This window comes from Marmota flaviventris, chromosome 1 (genome assembly GCF_047511675.1).
Source record: "Marmota flaviventris isolate mMarFla1 chromosome 1, mMarFla1.hap1, whole genome shotgun sequence".
In the NCBI taxonomy this organism is placed as follows: Eukaryota; Metazoa; Chordata; class Mammalia; order Rodentia; family Sciuridae; genus Marmota; species Marmota flaviventris.
Genome location: NC_092498.1, coordinates 8,407,766 through 8,431,455, shown reverse-complemented (window position 1 = coordinate 8,431,455; position 23,690 = coordinate 8,407,766). Strand labels below are relative to the sequence as shown.

Sequence of the window (23,690 nt, the reverse complement as noted above, 5' to 3'; positions counted from 1 at the left end):
GTCACTAAAACAAGGACATAGAGTGACCACTGGGCTCAACATGGGAAGGTCACCCTCCAAGAAGTAATTAAGGACGGTGGGCGTAGTTCAGTGTTAGAACGCTTGTCCAGCATGTGCGAGGCCCTGGGTTCTGTCCCCAGCACCACAAAGACAAAAAGGTCAATAAAAAAATTTAAGGAGTAAGGCAGTCTGTCGCAAGGGGGCAAAACTGCGACACATGCGGTAGAGGGGAGAAATAAAGAATATCCACAGGCCTCTGCCCCTTTCGATGCTTTATTCACTCAAATTACTCAATACAATTTCACTCTATAGGTGCTTAATCAAGAAAACGGCAATCCTTAATGCTGGGCACTGCAACAGACATAATAATTAATTCACAGCAAACAATTCTAGATTAATTCTAAGCACTGCAAAACACACTTAATCATGATAGGCTAATGACAGACATTCCCTCTGCATGCTAAGTTCAAAGTCTTAAGTCTTAGGCTTTATGTCCAGCAGATGCCCACTCACTCAGACCATGAGGATCAGTGATCAGGTCCCAGGTCCGGAACCAAGGCAGGCTTTTGCTGGCATGGAGTGGACAACTGGTTGAGGAGGGGGTCGTAGGGAGGAGTTGCGGCTCTCACTGCCGCAGTCTGGCTGGGCACAATTCAGGAGCCACTTGTCAAAAGAAACGAACTTTATTTTTAGAACCACACACGCCAAACAAAACAGCTCCTCAGGAAAAACCCTCAGAGCCCAACTGCCACCACCGGCTTCCCACAAGCCTCTCCACCTCCCCCACTGCTCCTGCTCTTGAGGCCGATTGGCTGGGTCGCATGGGCGGAGCCAAAAAAGTCCCCCAATGAGCAGCTCCGTAGTCTGAAAGGGCGGGGAAACAGCCCAATGAGCATCACCGCAGAGGAGCCAATCAGCTAGATGTTGCTGGGGCCGCTGTGAGCCAATCATCAGCTGGCAGTCTGAAAGTTTGCTGGGGCCCCTTGGCTGTGGCTCTCAACACTCACCAAGGTCCAGATGAGGCGGTAAAGTTTGAGAGCGGTGAGGATCACGCAGAGGATCAGGAACGAAGACAAGTGATGGGATGTCAGGTCCTCATCAGCCTCTCCAGCTCGAGTGCATCCTTGTTTCGGCTGGCTGGATCTCTGTTCATTTGCTCTATCTGGCAAAAAAGGAGAGGTTGGAGACATGGGAGAAAAGGGGATTGGCTAGAGGGGCGAGGTCTCCAAGGTGATGGCGATGAGTGAGACCCAGCATCACAACGCTGCCAGGGCTAAGGAAAACAGGTTAAAGGGGAGGAGAGCCCAGGCCACCACCAGGAAGTCCCTCCAGAATCTGGCCTTGCTCAGCTGCTGCTGCTTTGTATTTTTGAGATGGCTGAGGGATATTGATTTTTAAAATCCATTGTAGCAGTTATCAGAAAACCCCGGTTCTAGACCTGGCCCATCACTAACAATCATGGACATGGGTTCGTGTTTCAGAGTTATTGCGGGGGGTGGTTTGACTTCTACAGGTCCCTTTCTGACCATGACAGCAATCATAACTACGGTGGCCACCTCAGGTCACCATGGGCTGAGCACCTCCTGCATCCGGTGCTGGGGGAGATGCAGGAAGTCTGAAGTGAAGACGAGGGGCCCAATGCCCTCCCCAGGGGAGGAGAAGAGTATGTTTGTGACATTATGACATGTAATTTTACTGAGAGTTTTCTGAGTGCCAGGCACTATTCAACAACTCCCATGGGTGTTAATATTTTTATGTTTCATGGCACACCTTACCTGTATTTTACAGATAAGGACACCGAGGCACCCAGTTTCTACAGATGATTCCATATATGATGCTGCTTTTGATCTCTAAAATACAGTGAGTTATTATACTAGGCAGAAGGTGTTTTAAGCATTGAGTGGGGGGAAAAGGAATCAACCCTGAGAATGAAGGGGGAGGAGCAGGCACCTGAGATTGGCCTTGAACCCCAGCAAAAATGTTAGCTAGAGGAAGGTGTAACAGCAGGAAATCTAGGGGAGTCAAAGAGCGCAATAAAGCTCTAAGAATGAGGAACAACATGGGTGTTCAGGAAGCTACGTTGGGTATTGTTAGATGTGAAGCATGACACAGGTGGTGGAGATCTTCTGGCAAGTCTCAAATCTGATTCTAAATAGTTGGCAATTAAAATCTCAACCAATATTTATTGTACACCTACTATGTGCGTGCCAAAAAAGGAACCCAATAAAGACATGGCCTCATCTCTGGGGCACCTCCAATCTAGCAGGGGGTGGGGGGCAGCCATCTTGGCTATTTTACAATTATATTCTGGATAAGATGAAATAAGCATTACAAAGGTAAGCAATATGCTGCAGCTACCCAGATTCGGCACAGTTGCTTCTCCTGGAAAATAAGAAGAGTTTCCTTAGAGATGACGTCATTTTTCACTGAGCTTCAAAATAAATGGGAAAGATCATCAGCCCAGGATACCATTGGAAAAAACCTTCAGAGCACAGATGGCCAGGACACCTGGGGAAGGTGTGGCCCCACCATGCACCAGTGGTGGGCCACTGTTTGCCTGAGGTGTCCAGGGCTACGACCAGGCCACATGTCATTGGTACTGAATAAGCACTTGATGAATGGAAGAGATACTAGTCCAAGCAGAGAACCAGGGAAAACCCAGGAGGAGGAGAAGATCACCCTCGCTGAAGGACTGGTGATCAAAATGAAGAGAAAGAATATGTCATAAGGCCCAAGGCTGATGAAGTTCTGGAATGTGAGATTTCACAGGAAAGGTTTGGAGGAAGAACTAAGCTGCAAGGTCCAGCTGCTGTGCCAGGTGGACTGAAAGGGCTGCGGAACCAGGAGGAGCACCGGGAGCAAGGTGGCGGGTGGTCCCCCACTCCACTGTGGAGGTCTCTAGTGGAGGCAGCAAGGGACTGAGTGGACAGGGAGCCTGTGAGCCAAATGTTACGGTCCCAGGGCTCAAAGCATAGCAGCAGCAAGGACTGGGAGAGGGTGTCACAGAAGGACACACTGCAGGACGGAGATGCGGGGCCGTGGATTAGAAGAAGCGCTCTCTCCTGGCCCCTGGGGAAGGGGGTACCACACAGAAGGTACTACTGTAATCAGGGGGACAGCAACCCGAGGAAGGACCTGCCTGGACGTGCTTGTGATACCCAGTGACCCTAGGGTCTGTTTCATTTTTTCGACAATTTAGAAGATATGTCACAGGAAATTTGTGAAGGGGATTGGGGTTATTGGGGTTTAAAGGGAATGTTTATTGAGTAGGAAGCTTTGGGGAAAAGCAACCAGAAACTGTTGCAGTACTTTAGCATAAGCTTCCCTGGGACCGAATTTGAGCTTTTTCAGATATCAGGATGACTCAGAGCAAATTTTTGCATTTAGCAGGCATATCGCCTCAAAAATGTGGAGGCAGCAGTCTAATATCCTACTCATCTTAGGAAAGAGTATTAAGGAAAAACTTTCATTTCCAAGATGTAGCCTTCTGCAATACACATGCTCTGGAGAGTCACAGAAGAAAATATTCTGCAATATATAGAAACTGATGAATCAGAAGAAGTAAATTAATAGCAATTTATCTTCCAGTATTTCAGAATTGGAACAACTTTTTATATTAAAAGAGCTTCACTCGTGTAGACATGAGGAATGTTGAATCCCACTTAACTGGGTTGTGATGCTGTGGGGGAGGCTTTGGAAAATATGAGTTTTTAATTCGCAAATCATGTGTTAGCACCTGGGGTTTTTCCTTTTAATTATTCAAGCCAACCTAGGTGATCAACATGGATTGAGGAAGAATTTTAGTGTTTCTCCTGCTTTGCAAGTCTAACTCTGGTTTCAGTTTATACTCCAGATTTGACACTGAAGAATGATTCTCACTTGGTCATTAACCAGATATAAGAAGAAATTACCTTTTCCATAAAGAAAAACAATTAAAGATCTGAATATTTAGTAACAGCACTGAAGTTTTTTTAAAAAACCAAAAACTTCTCTAATTTCTTGACTTAAACTTTTCAATTTGGATTATAGACAAAAAAAAATTAAGAAATGTAAATTAAAGATTAAATATGTGCTAAATTAAAGCTATTTGATATATTAGCTGTTTGAATCTTATTACATATTAACATATATAAATTATCAGTAAATAAAACTGAATTAATTTTATCCATATTTCTCTGCCAATGTCATTGAAGAGACAGACAGCTATTTGAACATAGCATAGGTCCCTTGGGGTGGTAAGGACAGACTTCAGCATAGGATGTCCTCTAAATATGAAAATTTTCCCACATTACCTTAGAGTTTAGTGGTCCACCCATGTCTGCTGATCTGGAACTTTCCACACAGGCCTGGTAATTCCTCCTAAGCTGGTCACACAGTTACCTCTTTCTGCAGAGTTTATGGTCTGTCCTTTCCCCTGCCTTTCTCCGGAGTCAGCTGGAGAGGACCACCCAACTCTTGACCAGCCCTCTCACTTGATGGCTTTTATGGGTGTAATCTGACCTCTGCCACTCAGCATTCCCCCTCTTCTCCCTGAGGACAGTGGTGAGCATGCTCTGCTTACACTTTCCAGTGCACACAAGCATTCTTCCATCTAAAGTTATATCACCTTCTTGGTGACCATTCCTTTGCCTCTGGCTCAGTTCTCAGACTCCAAATGCCCAGGGAAAGAATTTTTCCAATCACAGCCAAGGATATGGCTTGCCCTTCCTCTGAGGCTCAACTTCTACTCTGGGAATTAAGTAGAGTCCAGGAAATACTCTCCCCAAGACCTCACTGCAGGCCCCAATTCATTTATATTAAGGGCATTTTAGGACAATAAAAAGAAAATAAATGTCAAGAAGCAGGATACCCTCAAAGACACTACATCTTACATACATTAACATGTATATTTATTATTTTAAATGTTCAAGAATAACTCAAAGTAATCTACAGAGGTACAAGTCAGAGTAGTGACCACCCTTAGGGAAAGGGAAAAATTCATTGTCCTCACCCAGTTGACCAGGAAGGAGTACAAAGAACTTTCTGGGTGGTAGAAATAGTCTGTCTTGATCCAAGGAATGATTACATTTGTAAAAACTTGTTCAACTCTACAGTTAAGACTTGCACATTTTACCAGGTAAAAAATATACTTCAGTGGAAAAAAAAAATTGGGAAAATGAAAATTCCTGCTGTGAGAAAAATCTCAAATGACAAAAATGTTACTAAAACACCTGAGTTTTCAACAAGAAAGAGATGAAGAGTCTGAGCTGACCCAAGACCCGTCTCTGAACCTCCCTCCGACAGTGTCATGTTGGCTTGTAAAGCAAGAAGGTCACCTAGGTCATCTGTAAGATCTCCTGCAGCATTAGCAGGTCGGCAAGTCGGTCAGAGACCATCAGCTTCAAGTGTGGATTACCCTGCCCCCATCTCCAGTGAACTCATAATTAAGCAGCACCTTAACTTTCCATATCAGAGCTCTTGGTTCTCCTGCAAATGATCAGAGGAGGGCTTTCCCAGAGCAAGTGACAGCTGCTTCAAGGAATGCCACTCCACATAAATGCTCCAACTAAATGTAGTCAGGATATTTCCTAAAATCATTGACACCTTGCTGTGAATGCTAAGGACCCAACTGAATGGCCTGAGGTACCTCAGGCTCAACACATCAAAACTGAACCCCCATAAGCCCTCTCCAGTGCTCCCTCCCCAACTCTGTTAATGTCATCACCTCATTATCCAGATTAGAAAAATCAAATTCAAATTCATGTTTCACTAACCCGCACCCCATAGTGGATGGACTGCTGATCTTGACAGAACACTGTATTTTTAAACTAGAAAATAATTTTTAAAATTATTTTAGATAGAAAATAATTTTCTTCCTGCAAGTCATGATACCAGAACAATCCCAGAGAAAGCCTCAATTGCTGGTTGCAATAAGGCAGATGGAACATGGAAGCAAAGATAATGAAGTCTTCTCAAAATTCTTTGTCTTTCATGGTGGTTTTGCTGGTTGAATTCCCAGATTCGAGATTCAAATGGGCTTCCAATTTGTCCCCCTCACTATGGTCCCTTTCTCCTGACATCTACCCACCCTCCCCACTCAGGCCACATTTCTATAGATCTGACTCTATTTCTCCTTTCCTTACAGACCATAATGTTTTCTCAACACCTTACAAGACAAACACTTCCTCTTGATAAATGATTCAAGGCTTTGATTTTACTTTCTAGTCTCTGTCCCCCATGCAAGTCTTGCCACTTGCCCATCAGCACTGTGCCTGACTTCAGTCACCTCCACCTAGGGACAACCCCTGGACATCATCCACACTTTCCTAAGACTTGCTTTGTCTGCCTGCTCTGGAATTCTGTTCCCTCATTGAAATCCAGCTCACATGAAAGATTTGTTTCCATCTTGATTTAAAATATATATATATATATATATATATATATATATATATATATATATATATATATATATATATATATATAACAGTATGGCAGAAGTCTTCATTTTTCTAAAAAAAAAAAAATCAAGTTTTGCAAGACAATTAAATAGGTGCATTGCCTAGAAAATAATAAGCATCCTTCCTAACAAGCATCTTCGTGTAGTATTTCTCTGAACAGAGCATAAGTCATATGTCATTATGAAGGAGAAATGCTGAAGTTTCATAAAGATATTTTTTCTGATGGAATTTTCTTCTATCTCACTGGCTCTGATTCTAATATTTTCTGCATTATTTATTGTATAGGGCAGGTCACAAAATCTTTTCCTTCAAAAAAGATGGCATGTTAAAGTGTCAAAATGACTAACAACGGGAATCATCCTGTCTATGACCAGCTGGAAGACCGCAGGCTGACTAAGAAGGAAACAAATCAAAGAAGCTTGAATTCACACATTCCAAGACAGAGACAGAGAAAGAAGATGACATTATTGCTAAATAATAAACACATGGATTAGTGAGGAAAGTCGGGATATATATGTGGAAATTTAAGTTACAATAAGGTTAGAGACCTTCCATCTGACAAAATCTGTACCACCCGTGTCTCTGCAGGCTCAATATTTTCATAAAAACAAAAGCTTCAAGGAAAGAGTTGGTGCCACAATCAGTTAATGCGTGTTACTAATACTGGAGAATTGATTCAGCGCAGGATGACACTTGGGACCAATTAATTCAAAGCTGGTTAAAACAAAAAAAAAAAAAAAGAAAGAAAAAGAGATAATAAATCAGGAAACAGAGCTTCATTTAAATACAGTGAGTGACTGGAGTAGATTACTTGAAATAACTCAAAACCAAGAAATATCTCAAAGGACCAAGACAACTAACTAAGTACAAACAACACGAGGTTCTTACAAGCTGTCAGACAAACACCACGTAAATTAAAATTGTGTAAGAAGACACTGGCTACTGGATGTCAAACAGAAAACAGCAATTTACAAATGAAAAAATTCAGGGAATTGTCTTTTTAAAGACACATTCTGCTGAAATTACAAGATAGTTTTCAACAACAGTCAAGATGGAAGAAAAGGAAAGCTGGGAAGCCTTACCTGAAGGACTGGCAGGACTGAGGCCATGACTAAATGCATTCTTCCTAAAACTTGGAGGAAAGCAAACTTGTTTCTATTCTATCATGTCCCTGATTTTTGTTTGTTTGGTTTTTTTTTCATTTTCTAGATCAGGCACTTTCTCACACTGTGGGACTGTGTTCTAGAAGTTTCTGAACTGCTTGTTGGGACACTGGAAAGTACTTTCCCGTAGACCCGACATTGTATAGGGCATTCCTCTTTCACAGGGAACCATAAAGGGCTTTATGACTCTTGTTCACGGTTCTTCCAGGCTTCCCGGGCCAGCTGGAGTCCTCGGAGCTAGGATTTGGAGGCCACATGCTCTAGAATAGAAATGTCGAAGAACAAAGAACTGATTCCATATGGAGCTTGTTCGTGATGCTTTTCTCATAGGGAGAGCTTTCATTTGTCCTTATGATAATCCAGGCACAGTACTCCCGCAGGCACAGGGGCTGCTTGGGCAAGCACAGGAGCATGCACCTATCTACAGGGCTCCCTCATAGCTCACAGCCACTCTCTTTGCTCCCCAACATCTACAACTTAGAGAATCCCACTCATTCCTTCAAATATAATGGTATAACCTATATACATTAAAGATATCGCAGTGTTCTGACATAGACCTGGTGTTGGAAGTAAAATCATTACTACACCACCATCCATCCCTTCAAATTCCAGTGGTCTGAGGAGAATGATCCTCTAGTCATTTGTCTTTGTTTTTGTAAGTAAATGGAAAAATGTGATAAGGTCATCAGAGAGTGAGGATGAAGGTATATTCTTATTGAGGAATGAGATAAACGGCTGTAACCACCACAGGTTTCAGTGGCTACATGAGGGTCCATAGCATACTGTGCTCTGGTCCATGAAGATCTTGCACAGAGTGACCTAGATAGACACCAGGGTTCCTTTTGTTCTGTGGTCCCACCATCTCCCAGAGCCCGGAAGCATCTACACCCAGGTTGTTACATAGTCCATCTGCCTCCTACATGGGGCACATCAGCATTTGCAGGGATTAATAGATTATTATGTCAACAAGTTGGGGGCGTGGCCTTGGAAAGATTGAGAAATACAATGTTGCTAGAGAACTGGGGGATGGAGAAGCATCTCTTGCCTTCACCACATTGGCCCAGAATGACACACATTCCTTTGCTCTCAGCTCATTGGTCACATAGCTTCACTTAGGTACATGGGGCCCAGGAAATGCAGCACTTGGGGTTGGGGGGGGGGTGGCAGTTTTGCATAGATAGCTCTGGAAAGGAGAAATAAACTTTTTAGCAAGTTGCTAGTCTCTTCCACAGGTACTATGGCCACAAAAAGGAGTAAGCTTCAGCCTCACCTGAAGAAATCCAAGTGGGTTTCCAGAAGATGCAGCATTTGGTTTGCATGGAAGGATGACAGGCACAGAAATATGAGACAAAGGTGTTTTCCCAGGGAACGAACAGCACAGGCAAATCCAATATTGGAGGAAAATCACAGGCATATACACAACAGGAAGTCATGTGTCTGAAGCCCAAGGACCACTTAAAATATATATATTTTTTTTTTACAGATATAACCCACCACATATCTGTGTTAGGTTTGACAAAGGAAAAGCTAGGCAGACCCAAGGCCTCTTAGGAAAGTATGCTATTGTGGATGGTGCTAAAATGATCGAATTTGGGTTTCTGCATCTCTGAACTTGATTCCTCTGATGAGAACTGACGTGAATGCTAAATGAGTTCTCATGAAGAGTGGTTGATATTTAGAATTCTGCAGGGTCTTTCTGGGTAACTGCAACCAGAGCCAATGAATAATAGAAGCAGTGTATATCTGTCAAGTGTAATTATAGCACTGGATTATGCTCATCTTGCATTTGATTCCTGTATACATTAGTTTAAACATCGGAACATGCTGGTACTTCAGACCTGGGAGGATTTTACTTTGAAAAATAACATGCCCTTAGTTTAGCCATTTTTAATAGGAAAAGGATTCACATCTGTTGCAAAATTATTTCATGGTAAAGTTTGATCACTCTTATTTTTAAGATCTTTCCAAGTTTCTAAATACAAGAAAGCAGTAAGGAGGAATGTTTCAACCTAGTTTTAAATTTCCTCTACTTTTTTTCTGTTTAAATGAAATCTTGTTCTCTGCATTTTGATGAACTAATCTCTCTGATTAAACGTTTGTTAAAATTATAGCATAGAGTTGCCTAAAATGTCACCAATCTTTGCAGAAGAAAGTAGAAATTATGGGATTGTAACTTTTAAATTATACAAATATTGTTTCTCAATGATTTAAAAATACATAGAAGCAAAGAGGATAAAACAAAAAGAATCAGCTCTAATTTTATATTCTGATATGTTTAAATTACCATTTTGGTGTCTACATTTCCAAACATTTTCTATGCTTTTATCTATAATTTTTTACAGAAAAATGAGATCATATGATACATACTGTTTCGTATCCTACTTTTCTTCATGTAATAATATTTTAGAAACTCAATTCTCTGTCAATTTTTTTTAAAACTCCACACTAGTAATTTTTTTCAACTGAAGGCAGGCATTATACTAGAATCTCCTAGAGGCCAGAGGGCATCTATAGTATGAAAAACAGTGTGATATTATATTTGGAAAACAAAACCAAGAAGCTATTATTTTTATAATATAGCCATAGAATATAAAACACAAGAATCCCTGTTGGCTGGGAAGGTGTTTATCTGAGATTCTGGATGTTGTTATATAGTCCATCTGTGTCCTATATGGGGCACATCAGCATTTGGAGGGATAATTAGATTATTATGTCAACAAGTGGGGGCGTGGCCTTGGAAAGATTGAGAAATACAATGTCTCAAATGCCAAGCATCTCATTTTACCCACCATCCTCTGTAGTTGAGCTTCACTTTTCAAAGATAAGTTTTCACACATTCTGATCTACCTTCCTGTCACTCACTCTCCATCACACCCCATGACAGCAGTCTGCGCACTTAGTACATAACAAAGTTGTAGGATGCTTTCGTTTTCTAAGTCTTGCTCATGTACTGCAGCCACAAGCACCAAGGCAGACAAGATGCTGAGATCAAGGCCTCACTTGGGAAGGCCAAGCACGGAATTGCCCCACAGGACAATGCCACTTGTGGATGACCGTGTTCCCAGAGCAGTGCACTCACTTGTCAAGGGCCTGTCCAACCTTCCTGAGGCAGAGGCTTGTGACTTGCTTGATCAGACTCACAGCCACTCTCCCGAAGGAACTACTAAGAGAGAAACCATGTTCCCTTAGTTCACCAACTCAGAAAAAAAGTATAGGTGGTGGTTTGAACATTGTTCCAACCGGCCCTAAGAAAGTTCTTGCATGTTTTATAGGTACAGACATCAGAGAGGCAAAATGTTATCTATGCATCATATACAGGGTGGTGTTATTTTCAGCTGCTATGTTCAGAAACAAAGAGAAGAGTGTTTTATGCTGCATTGTCATTGTTATTTAATATCACCCATTTCCAGAGAAATGCTTTGTGCAAGTAGAATTTGTTGGTATGACCCTAAGGGATCCTGTGAAAAGATTTGTTTCTTTTCAGAGGAGGAAATACACAGTTTGACCTCTAGGATCCATTAACTTCTGCAACTTTAATGAAGTATCTACCCTAAAACCCCCAACCCCAAGATTTTATACTTTTAATATTTGGTTTAGTCAGCTTTTTCACTGATGTGACCAAAAGATCTGACCAGAACAATTTTAGGGGAGGAAAAGCTTATTTGAGGGCTCACAGTTTCAAAAGTCTCAGTCCATAGACAGCAGGCTCCATTCCTCAGGGCTCAAGGTGAGGCTAAAGAGTAAGGCAAAAGAGTGTGGTGGAGGGAAGCAGCAAACATGATGATCTGCAAGCTGAGAAAGACTAAGCTTAGCTCACCAAATATATACCCCAAAAGCATGGCCCCAGGGCCCCACCTCTTCCAGCCACACCCTTCAATTACCACTCAGTTAATCCCATCGGGGGATTGATTCATTGATTGGGTTAGGACTCTCATAAGCCAATCATTTCACCTCTGAATATTCTTGCGTTGTCTCACCCATGAGCTTTTGGGACACCTCACGTCCAAACCATTACAATATTCAAGCTGCAGAGTCTTCATTTCCAATAGTCACTACTAAGATAAAGAGCAAATTAATCGCAACTAAAGAAAAACTAACAAAAATAATTTAGATCAGTTATGCACCTCTTGCAAAGTTTCCAAAGTAAAAGAGTTTAAGAAGTCCTTCACACTCTGTTACGTAGAAACGAAGTGGGTCTCCTTTCCTCCGATACATGTCACCTTTCCCACTTACATTCTGTTGACCCCCAAATCTGGTGTCATAATGGAACAAAATAAATCTCCTCTTATATTGTGAGTCCATAGCATGTAGAATATAGGTCTCCATTCGTCATTTTTAATTTCCATTGCTTTTCATTGGAGAGATCTTCTCTGAAGTCATACCAAGATGACACTGGAAAATTTTTCTAGAAAGGAAACAAAGAATTGCTACAAACCAAAGGTGACCTGCGGCTGGGGTGGAAGCTCTCGGTATGTAGCAACCAAGATGCAGACCTCTCTTCTGCTCTCTTCCTGATGGACTTATCCACAGCTCTCAACAGCAGACACACTCCTTCCCAAGCCCCATCCTTTCATTCCCAGATCTCGTGTGTGGCCTTTCCTCATTATCAAGGTGTCCATCAGGACAGCCGGCCACAGCTCCGTCACAGTTAGCATCAGTTCATTGACTAGATGTTCTCGCCTTTTCGGTTTCAGTTCCGTCCAAGTTGATGCCTGTCAGTGTTCCTTCCTACTCCAGCTCTTTCAGCCTTCAGTTGTGTTCCCTTGTTTGGATCTCACATCCCACAGTTCCCTCTACTTGATCTCTCCAAAGTCAGGAGCCTCCAGGAACCTGTTCTCCCTGAGGTCGCCTTAAACCAACCTCCCAAATTTCCCTGGAGCTCTACCGAAACACTCATCTTTTAATGAACTTTTTCTCATTTTGTGGCAACACTTGAATGTGGTCAAGAGGAAAGTTTCTTTGATATCCATTTCTTCCTTAATTACCTCAGGGGACTCTGTAGGCATCCAGTTTCATGGTTTCTCTAAAGAAGATTCTACATTTCCTTTTATCACAAACTGCATCCCCAGAATCACTGTAGTCTAGGGTTTTCATCTATTTTTCCAAACCTGGGCCCTCGCTACCCAGTGCACATGTCTCTACTTATCCGACCAGGAGGGTATTTGAAACCCCCTTGACTGTCCTGCTCAGGGCACAGGGTATTATTTCTAGCTACGTAACATTTTGAAGTAGTTTTTATCTTTTTCCTGTTTAAATCATATAGGTCCATTAATATTCAAGAAGTTATTCTCAGAAGGTGGTTAAATGCATGGAGAAAACTAAAATTAGAAAGGCTTTGCATTTTAAAACCAGCTGTCTGCCTTTGCAAGACCAATGGAATCTCCCTTTCCCTTCCTTTTCTCTGTGGATGCCTTTGTTTGTGAAGTTAGTTTTTAACCATAATAAAAAGCTTAAAGGCCAAAATACATGAAGAGAAAGATTTCTCATACTCAAGAGGTTATCAAGATGCCAGAGACTTTAAAATGAGTTCATAACACAGATTCTTAAGCTCCAGGCATTTCCTTGAAGAATTTCCCAAAAACTTCAAATAAATTTTCTTTGCCAATGTTCATTTTCAGATGAGTGTAACACTCATACATATATTCACATCAGAAGAATCTCTACCCTCACAAACAGACTACACTACCAGGAAAAAGTGAGGTTATTTTTTTAAATTTCCTCTACAATATTAAAGCCAATACAATATAGCAAGGAAAACAAAAACCTCTGTAGTAGTCACTACTGGATCTTCTGTCTCACAGCCTCGATTTTCTTACCTAAGCAGTGAGGGTGAGCTTGGAGGTGGAAGCTCATTCTCCAAAATCTTTAGACTTTAACAATCAGATAGTCCTAAACTGAAGCATTCAGAGTTATTGGCTTTGTAGAGATAAAAATCAACTGCAAAATTAGAGGCACTGCCATCCCCATAAGACTACACACTGTTCTGACACCAGTTACAAGTTCAGGGGGTCCCCAGACCACCCCCAGTTTCAATAATTCAGGAGAGGTTCCCTGAGCTTCTGTGTTCAGAGTCTTTACTGAGGCTCCGTTAAGTAGAACGGCTGACTGCACACAGGGCTGACCTTAGTTTCCAGCCCCTACAGGGCAGGACTGGGTAACCAAGCCCCTTGTCCTACATCAAATTGTTGGTCACTCTAACGTGGACAACCCCCATCCTAACTATCATTTGGTATGGCCAGGCCCCACCTTAAATCATATCATTCAACTCTCTGATATGACCCAAGACTCCCAGGCTATGGAAGAAACCCTTATTAGGCAGGATATTCCAGGGGTTAGACATTACCTTCCTAAAACCAAGGGCAAAAGCCAGAACCATTTGGAAGCAAGGTTAAATTTTTAAATTTTTTAAAATTTTGAAACTATCACACTCCAGCGGTAGCTATGTGTGGGGTACAGTGTGACATTTCAATACATGTACACAATGTGTAATGACCTGATGAGGGTCATTGGCAAAGCTATCACCTCAAACATTTATTCTTTCTCTGGGTTGAGAGCATTCAAGATCTTCTCTACTGGGTATTTTGAAATATTTGATTAACTGCTGTCGATCATAGTTACCTAAGGTACCCTAGAATATGATGTTATTCCTTCCATCCTGCTGCACCCTCATACCCACTATCACCTATACCCTTCCTGGCTGTGGTAACCACTATGCTCTTCTCAACTTTGGTGAGGGGTAGAGTTAAATTCCTTACAACACAGTTTTTAAAATCTTCCCATTGGGGACAAGGAAGCAAGAGATTCGTAGGTAACTTATTACTAGGAGGAAACTTGGAAATCCCAGTATTTCTTAAAGTAGGATCCCAGGACCACGTGCATCAAATCCCTTGGCACTTAACAACTTGCAGGCCGCAGGGTCCTACCTCAGCATACTGAACCTGAGTCTCTCTAAGAGGAACTGAGGAAGATGCACTGAAGCACACTCCCGTGGCAGTTTCTCTTGCAGGACAAAAAGTGACAAATGCAATTATGATGCAAGTTCCTTATCCCTAAAAGTAGAAGGGAGACAGTGTGAGATGCAGCACAGGGAAAAGCTTCTGCTTCTAGCTGCGCTGCTAATTTGGGAGTAGATGGTCACTGGTCCTCAGACATCAAGTGTGTAGGGACATGGAGCACCATTTGTTTCAAGCAGACAGAACTAATCTCTCATGTTTCTAGAATGAGAAAATATTCATTGCGTTGCTTCTGATCTTAGGGCAGAAACTTGTGGAATGTGAAGTGGCATTCCAGAGGGTTCCGAGAGGCTTTGAAAATGGCCTCCTTCATCCCTTCATTTACTCACAGACCTTTCGGTGCGTACCTTGCGGCTGGCTTTGTTCCAGGTGCTAAGGGCAGAACAGTGACCAAATCAGAAAACTCTCTGCCTTGGCGAAGCCAGGAGCACCTCCATATCCTCTAGTTGTTTTGTTCAGTCAGGAGAAAGGAGAAAGGGGAGCCCAGGGAGGACTTTGCGGTTGAACACAGACTGCTCGGGGAAGGAATCTCGAATATGGGGATTTGTGAGCAGAGAAGGAAAGGAGCAGCCATAGAGCTCTTTGGGTACAGGGAGCAGCCGGCAGTAAGGCCCTGAGACAGGAGCAGTGTCAACTGTGGTGAGGGAGAAAGCCTTCCATGGTGGAGTTAGATCAAGATGGAGAGATGAAGAAATGGTGCATGGAGCACCAGTCTCTCAAGGAATTTGGCCAGAAAAGGGAGAGAGAAAATGGTACCCAGTGGGGAAACAAGGCCAAGGGAAGGGCTTCATTAACGGTAGAGATTGGCAACATGTTTGTGTGGAATAGTCTGGGAGAAATGAAAACTAGTGGTGCTGCTGTGGAGAGAGGGCCAGTCCTTAGAAAGGAGTCCCCATCAAGTGAGGAGCAGCCAGCCTGGGGTTGGGGGGCACTGCCTTAAGTAGGAACACAGTGTCCTCTATTTCTCCTTTTCTTCATCTCGGATTCCCACAGTGGACTCATTTCCTTCGGATGCCTTCTCAAGTTCTAGAAGTTATTTGATATCCTTGGGGGGAGCAGGTAAAAATGTCCCCAGCACTCCCCCCAGGAAAGCCAGGTGGACAGATCTACTCTTCCAGTTATCAGTTTTGTTGGATGAGTCCAGTGAGATTTTTGTACAGCGCTCCATGGAAACTATCTCCTCTTGACAGGGGAGACGTGGATCTTAGCCAGGCGGTGACCGTGACAACCAGCCGCTCCTGGTGCCCCTGTGCGTGCCTTGGCTTGTCTTTTCTTTACCTGTTCCACCTTGAATGACCATATTTGTTCTGCTACCTCCAATGGAGTCTTTGGGTCTAATGTCTAAATGTTACCTCACCTGCTGGGGGAACTCAGAGCCAAAGAGTCTGCTCTCTGGCCAGCTGTTAAGTTTATCACCCAGTACATTAAGCCCACGGTGACTGGTGGAGGAACTTTATGTTGAGTTCCTACGAGAGACAATAGTACCACCTGCTGGAATGTGCTTGACCGGGGGAAAGACAGCAAGAGCCGACCCTGCTTTTGCTCCATTGGCTGTCCTAAGGCACCCAGGAGTCATGACCCAGCTCTACTCAACAGTGATTTCTGCCACCTGTGCTATTTTTTGAAACAATATGCTACTTTGTACATTTATCTTTTAAATGACTCTCTTTTCCCCCTATAATGATTCGATATTTAAAACTGCCATGAAGACTAAGTAGCTATATTTTAGTTTGTTATTTCTCTTAGAATCTCATGAAAAGTAGCTTATAGAATGTTGAAGTTTGAAAAAACCTTGGACGTAACCTAGTTCAGTGACTTCAAACACCTTTTGGACACAGAACTCTTGGCAATCTAGTCCTCACTTCAGACACCAGCTCACTGAGGTCCCAAAGAGCAAAAGGGCAAATCTTGGATTAGACTTCATCTGTACTGACCCCCAAGCCATGCCCTATGTCACTTGGACTCTTACACTTGAGGAAAAGTGGCTTAAACAACACTGACTACCTAAGCTCTAAGGGAGACTGATCAAGGATGATTTAAGAGCTGAACAGTCTCACCAAGGGCCAAGTTCATCCCACTGCCCTCTACTCTCTGCATGTCTGATGTTTGAAAGAGGTTTGCAGCAAAACCCACCAGCTTCCCCTCAGGATCAAGGGGAAGGAAAGGGACTGTTTTTTCCTCGTGTCTCCTATAAGCTAAGAAATCCTTCCTAAAGACCACAAAAGGACCCTGCTCATGTCCCAATGGCTAGGAGAGAACTATGCCCCATCCGACGTAGGGTATAGGCAAGGAGCATGGAACTGCCAAACTTGTCTTAGTGAAATCCAGATTCACTAAGGGTCAGGTTATTCTCACCAGAGGATGAGACTCTGAAAACTCTTAAATTCCCCAGCAAGTTTCAGTCACTCACAAGGGAAATGGTTGACTGTGGGATGTTCTCCATGGCTCTTCCATTTCTTTTTGTCCTCTGAGCATCAAGCATTAGAAACTTTATCCTTGCCTCTCTAAGGACATGTGTATGACAACATCCTTGGAAGACAGATAGTGTCCTCCTCCAAGGCAGAGGGGCCATTTTTTTTCCTGGCCAGGAAAATAAAGACAGTGTCCCCAGTGCAAAAATTGGGCAGATTTGCTAGTAGCTCCTTCAAGACTGGGGTTTTCTAAGCTCAGGGTTCCTCAGCTACAAAGCTCACCTTCTTCAATGTGCAGCATCAACCCATGCTGTCCCATGTCACCCCCATGGGACTTGGGGGACAGGGGCAAAGGAAACCAATACAAACACGAAGCCTGCTATGTTGTGAGTATAAAGGTCCCTTGTCTCTGACTCAGGTGGCTCATGTCTTCTGCCAGCATCATGAAACTGACCAGCTAACTCGTTAGCATGAAAGTAGGGTAAAGTTGGACTCATCCCCGTTCTTGACACTATTGGAAAGGCAACAATTCGCGCCTGCCACAGTGTCGGTTCCAAGGAGCCATGCTCTAGACACCCACATCTCAAATGCTTATTTCTGGAAATGAGAATATTTTCAGTGTTTAAGAAATTCCTTCCTACGGGCAGAAACAGGGCAGTGCTTTGGTCTCCAAGCGGGGACACGTCAAGAAAGGAGAGTGTCATTGGATCTGTGTCTCCCAAGCTGCCTCCCTTTTATTCGCTCACTGACTCTTTCTATAATTATCTCTTTTAAAATGTCAGTCGCTCTCACCCAGAAGACCAAGAGCAATCAGCCACAAACTGAACTTTAGAAGCTTTTAAAACACCCTGGCTGTCTGCCTGGGAGATGGGATTTCTCGAAGGCATCCCTCAGCACTGTCAGGGAAGCTGACATTGAGCGACAGAGAGGAGGAGCCCCTCCCTTCTCTCTCCCCCTGGTCTGAGCCCCTTCCCCAGGAGGCAGCAAAGGGAGGAGGGACTGAATACCTCTTGAGCAGAGCCTGATGGAGGCTCACTGGGGGGGGGGGGGTCATTGCTCGTGGTGGCCCTTGGCCTTGAGTCCCTCTTATGGCACCCTGTGGGGGACAGAGGCCCAAGAAATATGTATGGCTATTAAGGAGACCACGATCAAGGTGAAGAAATAGGGATCCATCGTGCCCAACCGAGAAAAGTGTGGCTGTTTTCTAATCACCTCTGGTGCTCAGAATCTCTCCAGATGGTGACACTTGAAAGCAACTGGACAAAGATTCATCATAGCAAAGGGACAGTAGCAGAGGAAATGAGGCCAGCATTTATCTCTTCAAGTCAAACCTTGGGGTTGAGCTCAATTTATCCCTAAATGCTATGTCCCTGGTGATAGTTGATGCCTTTCCAATGAAGCCATCTTCCCCACGTGGCTCAGGAAGCCTCCTTCTCCTGCTGTCCTGACCACTTGCATTTTTAAATGCATCTGCAGAGATATAGCTCCGTGGGAACAGAACAGATTCCATCTTAATGCAAAGCTTTTTTCCCCTGGATCGTGGCAAATCTCTGGAGAAAGATCACTCAGTCTGTGGGTCACTCTGCCGACTCCCTGAGTCCTGTTCATAGTTCCACAGACCCCACAATGGAGGTCCCTGGCCTGCACATTAAATCCTGTTCCAGTGACCCCTGAGGGCAGGGGACCCTAATTTGGATGAGATGTTTTACTGGAGTGAGTCACCACAAGCCTTAAAATTAAAGTTCTCTTTCTAATGACATGAAGGATCAAAATTCCTTGGTACAATTAGGTTGATTAAATTGAGTCCTGTGTCTAATATGCCTGTAGCTCAATAAAGTTAATGCAGCTTTCAGAGAGGCCCGGCACAGAGGCCGGGAACAGCTCAGGTCCTGAGAGAATCCGGCCCACTGTGGTTTTTAAATTAGAAGTTTGATTGCTTGCGACACCATCTCAAAATGGTACCAGCCCAAAGAAACTGAATTTTCCATTAGCCGTGGAAAAAAAATGACAGATATTTAATTAAACCACTTAGAGATTAGGCAAAGGCTTATTGATGGAGAGAGGGCTGGATATCTTTATAAGCAAAGTCAGGAAATTCGCTGGTGTGCCACGTCTTTAAAGTTGATATGAATTCACAGAGCCTTGAGCAGTCCGGGATGTGTCTGTTGCTCCAGCAGGAAGCTGCCTCTCCTGCCGACCCCCAGAAAAATATAAACTTTGAAACCTGTTTATAAAGCACTCGGTGGTCACTGAGGAACATCACACAAAACTTAAAGTGTGAAATAAAGAAGCTGTTTTAATTAAAGTTGACAAAGCAACCACCAACTCCATCCAGCTCTTGCTAGGAGGTGATTTACCGCAGAGGCAGGTTGGCTTGTACATCTTTGGAAGAAAGAACTTTGTGGTCAGTGCTGGAGGGTAGGTCATGAGAAGGATCCAGCATCCCAGATGGAAACCAGCCAAGGTCTGCAAAGCAGGAAGCAGCAAGGCTCCGTGCTGCAGGAATGCTGTGCAGCCTCTGGGACAGCCACGGCTGGTCCCAATGGGGCACAGGTCACCTTCGTTGCTTGGTAATTCATACATCCATGGCTTTCAAAGATGGATAAAATAAACTTTTGTAAATTCCCCCAAAGTGGTAGTTCTCCACTCCAGCTCCCTTTTAACATCCTCCGGGGAGCTTTTTGGAAATGCTGGTGTCTGCTCCAAACCAACTGAGTCAGACTGTCAGGTGTTCCAAAAAGCTCTTCAGGTACTTGCAAACTGATGCCCTCAGAGCTGTAGAAGAGGTCAGTTGTAAGTAGAATCAGAAGGTCTCAAGCTCTAAATTCTGACAAACCTGGGCTCAGATCCTGACTCCACTAAGTCACTAATGTAAGACACTCAATGTCTGTGTGTCACCAACTCCATTCTCCAGGCCTCAATTTCTTTAACTGGAAAGAGTCACTGGTGGTAACTTCTTAGAAAGCTCCTGAAGGTTGAGTAGGGAAACAAGTGTCTGCGTGACACATAGAGGTCCCCCCAAAGGAATTTATTTCCTCCCCTTTAGCAATGCATCGACACTTACCTCCCTCAAATGATTCTGCTGTGGATGTGCATGATGGGTACACACTATGGTGGGATTCACTTTGTAGCCAGTGCCCAGAGGAGATTATTTTTGTCTCCCTGCTTTGTTCTCTGAAGAATCCTCTGCTGCTTGGTAGCTGGGAGAATATACTCACGGGTCTTCCACACTTTCTGCTCCTGCAGCTGCCACAGAAGTGTCCTTTTCATTCGATGTTGGAAATGGGCCAGTGGAGATTGTAGTGAGGTCGCCCTCCCCTCTCAACGATGACCAGTGGCACCGGGTCACTGCAGAGAGGAATGTCAAGCAAGCCAGTCTCCAGGTGGACCGGCTGCCCCAGCAGATCCGCAAGGCCCCAACGGAAGGCCACACCCGCCTGGAACTCTACAGCCAGCTGTTCGTTGGTGAGTACCAGAAGGACAATCGTGACTTCCCTGTTGGTTTTAAGAAACCTCACCATGAAAAAAAAAAAAAATTCTGAAGGGGGTTTTGATAGAGATCCTTCCAAAATAAGTTTCTGTTCCTCTTGTCTCTTCTAAGGCAGAATAGAAAAAGAACTCTCAGGAGACCTGGATTTGACGTCACCCCCCATACTTTCTGGATTCAGGGTCCTCAGCCACAACATCAGAGTGTGAACTGGGATGTCCCTTGGGCCCTCTGATGTCTGCAATTTTAGATTTGTGGTTTTAGACCATGTAAAGTTATTTGATTATTTAGGGCACTTACAACTGGGAGGAAGGAAGGGAGGGAAGGAAGGATAGAAGAAGGAGGAAGGGGAGGGGGAATGGGTTCTCTAAGTTCAAGTTTGCTTGAAACGGTGAGTAAGGGGAGAGGGGGAGCAAAGGAAGGAGCAAAAAAGGTAATGGACGATGTCTAGATTTTCTGAAATGACAACTAGCAATCGTTCTTTTCTCTGCCCATTCTCAAGTTTCTAGGCAGAGAAAGACTGAGACTTGGGCTGACCTGGTGTACCTCCAGGTGGGAAAGAAGCCAGTGCTAATCAGAAAGTTAAACCCAGCCAAAAAGCCATGAAGGAGGTCCAGCCGCTGGTCTTCTTCACCAATGTCATTGTCATTGCTATTGACACATTCCAGGTGAACCTAACATTGTGGCAGAGTAATATCGCTCTCCATGAAGTTTAATTGTTTTCCAGAATATTCATATTTCAGGAAGGGAGCAGCTTTCCTCTAATGGTGGATTTGAAGGACTTTGTGGAGGCACAACCTTAGACCCACTCTCTGGGTTTCTGGGGGCTCCCTGATCAGTTCAGCCAACTGTGGCAGGCTCCACCCAGCAAGCTGGCTGTGACCTGGTGCTATTCATATTCATCACAGCTGTTACCTGGGTGCCACCCTGATGGTAGAGCCTCACCAAGGGTCAGCTAATGTTAAAGAGGACCAGAGTCCCCACAGTGTCTTTCACAGTTGCTTTGGGATGATCAAAGAACATTAGAAAGTCATTTTTTAAAAAAGATAAAATTGGGTGGCCACTCCTTTCATGTGATGAGGGCAAACTACAGAACGAAAGTGTCAGTTGATGACCTTTGAAAAGGAGACCAACCTGTTAAAAAGCCCATCCACCAGGGGCCATGAAGAGAGTTACGGGTTTTGAAATAAAATAGTCTGCAACCTCACTGGGAACTCACCTCTTTTCCAAATGCTTCCCTCAAATGGCGATCTCAGAATCCATCTGCTAAATATCAGGCCCATTGATTCCTGCTAAGCACGATGAGCAGATTTCACTTCATCAGTGTCTGCCCACCTTACCTAGGGCAAGTTTCTTCCTGAATTCTGCTAATCCCAAACATGCTGGGCATATTCTACTTGTTTTCCTTATACTGGGTGACTCTACTTGGCCCAAATGGGAAAAGTTTCCCATTTTTCTCATGTTGGCCCCAGATACATGAGTTTTATCAGTTTGCACCCACACCTGAAAGGGGTCTGAAAGAATTTTGGAGACCTAGTCAGGCTGTAAGATGAAAAGGGAAAGAGCATTTATGGTGGTCTAGGAAGGGAGGTTGATTCATTTAAAGAAAATGACATATGAGCAGAGCAGAACAGAGAGTGAAATCAGAATTCACAGAAAAATGAAATGTGAGGGACAGGCAGCGAAAGACACCCAGGGACAATGAAGAGAACCAGGACAAGCCAAGGAAGGAAAGAGGAGAAGGCAATGTCACAGGAGGAAAGGGCTTTGTGGAAAAGGTAATAGCAAGGCTATCAACTGCCACGAGTTAAAAAAAAAAAAAACCCATAAAGAGGATTCTGCAGTGGGCTCAGGTTGAGTCAGCGACTTCTCTTCACTTGATAATAAAAGGTGGTCTCGCGTTCCAGTCTCTAATTTCCGGTGATCTCAGAAGCAGGCCTGGAGCGCATCTCTCAGACACAAGCTAGTTGTGCCCATCTGAGAAATTTGGTTCTGCAGCAGAAGAACAATATTGTTCTGCACCAGGCTAAGTGCAGGGGAGCATCAATTTCGGATAAAACAAGTTCAAGTTCAACAGCTGTGAATCCCAAAGCCAGTTCTCCCACAATCAATCATTCAGTAAGATGCAGGCAACCTGTGGACTGGTTTCAGTTCAGCTCTGGTAAAAACATATCCTTGACCAAGTACCCCTACTTCCTCTCTGAGCCTCTTTCCTCGTCTGTCCAGTAAAGCAGTTGGACTAGCTGTTCCCCAATCCCTTCTAACTTTAGGCCTCTATGATGAGGTGCTTAGTGACTGTTAAATAAGACCTGGGCTGCCAGGGTGCAGACCTTCCCACAGGGTTGCATGCTTAACAAATTGGGCTTCAGATGCCACCTCGGCCATTTGCCAACTTGAAGACCACTGATAAATCACTTAATATTTCTTTATTTAATCCGAACGCATTTGTCTCTGAATTAAATGAGCTACTCCATGTAAATCACTCAGGAGAGCACCTAGCACTAGATATGAGTTCCTTTCCTTTTCACCCCCTTGGTTTTTCCACCATGTAACTTTCGAACACCTTCCAAAGAAACGTCTTTCAACTGGCTCGTCTCTTGCTCCTCAGACACTAATATGAAATGTGATCCCTTCAACCCAGCACCCCCAAGGGAACACTCTCCTGCACAAATGCCCCTCAAGTCCTTTGCTTTCCTGCCACAGAGGTCCCTGAGCAGTAAGCAGGGGCCCAGGAGTCTTCTCACAGTCAGTCAGAAAAGCAAGCAAGAATATCATATGAACCAATAAAGAAGATGTGGTGTATATATATATATATATATATATATATATATATATATATATATATATATATATACACAATGGAATATTCCTCAGCCATAAATAAGAATGAACTTATGTCATTTGCTGGTAAATGGATGGAATTAGAGACTATCATACTAAGTGAAATAAGCTAATCCCAAAAAACCAAAGGCCAAATGTCCTGTCCAGTTTGTGGAAACTAACCCAAAACAAGGGAGGTTGGAAAAGGCAATAATAGAAATCCACTGCATTAGACAAGGGAAACAAAGGGAAGGGAAGAGGTTTGGGAATAGGAAATACAGTAGAAATAATCTGTCACAAGTTTCCTAGGCATAACCATGGTAACCACACATCATGTACAACCGCAAGAGCGGGATCCT

General features: G+C 43.6%; 1 protein-coding gene across 1 annotated transcript in view; it reads left to right on the top strand.

Annotated features, from left to right (window-relative positions):
- Cntnap2 (contactin associated protein 2) overlaps window positions 1-23,690 on the top strand; it is a 1,323,006-nt gene that overhangs the window by 1,099,566 nt on the left and 199,750 nt on the right. The window contains exon 17 of the mRNA XM_071605412.1: window positions 20,271-20,489. Coding sequence (XP_071461513.1) covers window positions 20,271-20,489 — 219 coding nt within the window. The remainder of the gene's footprint in view (window positions 1-20,270; window positions 20,490-23,690) is intronic.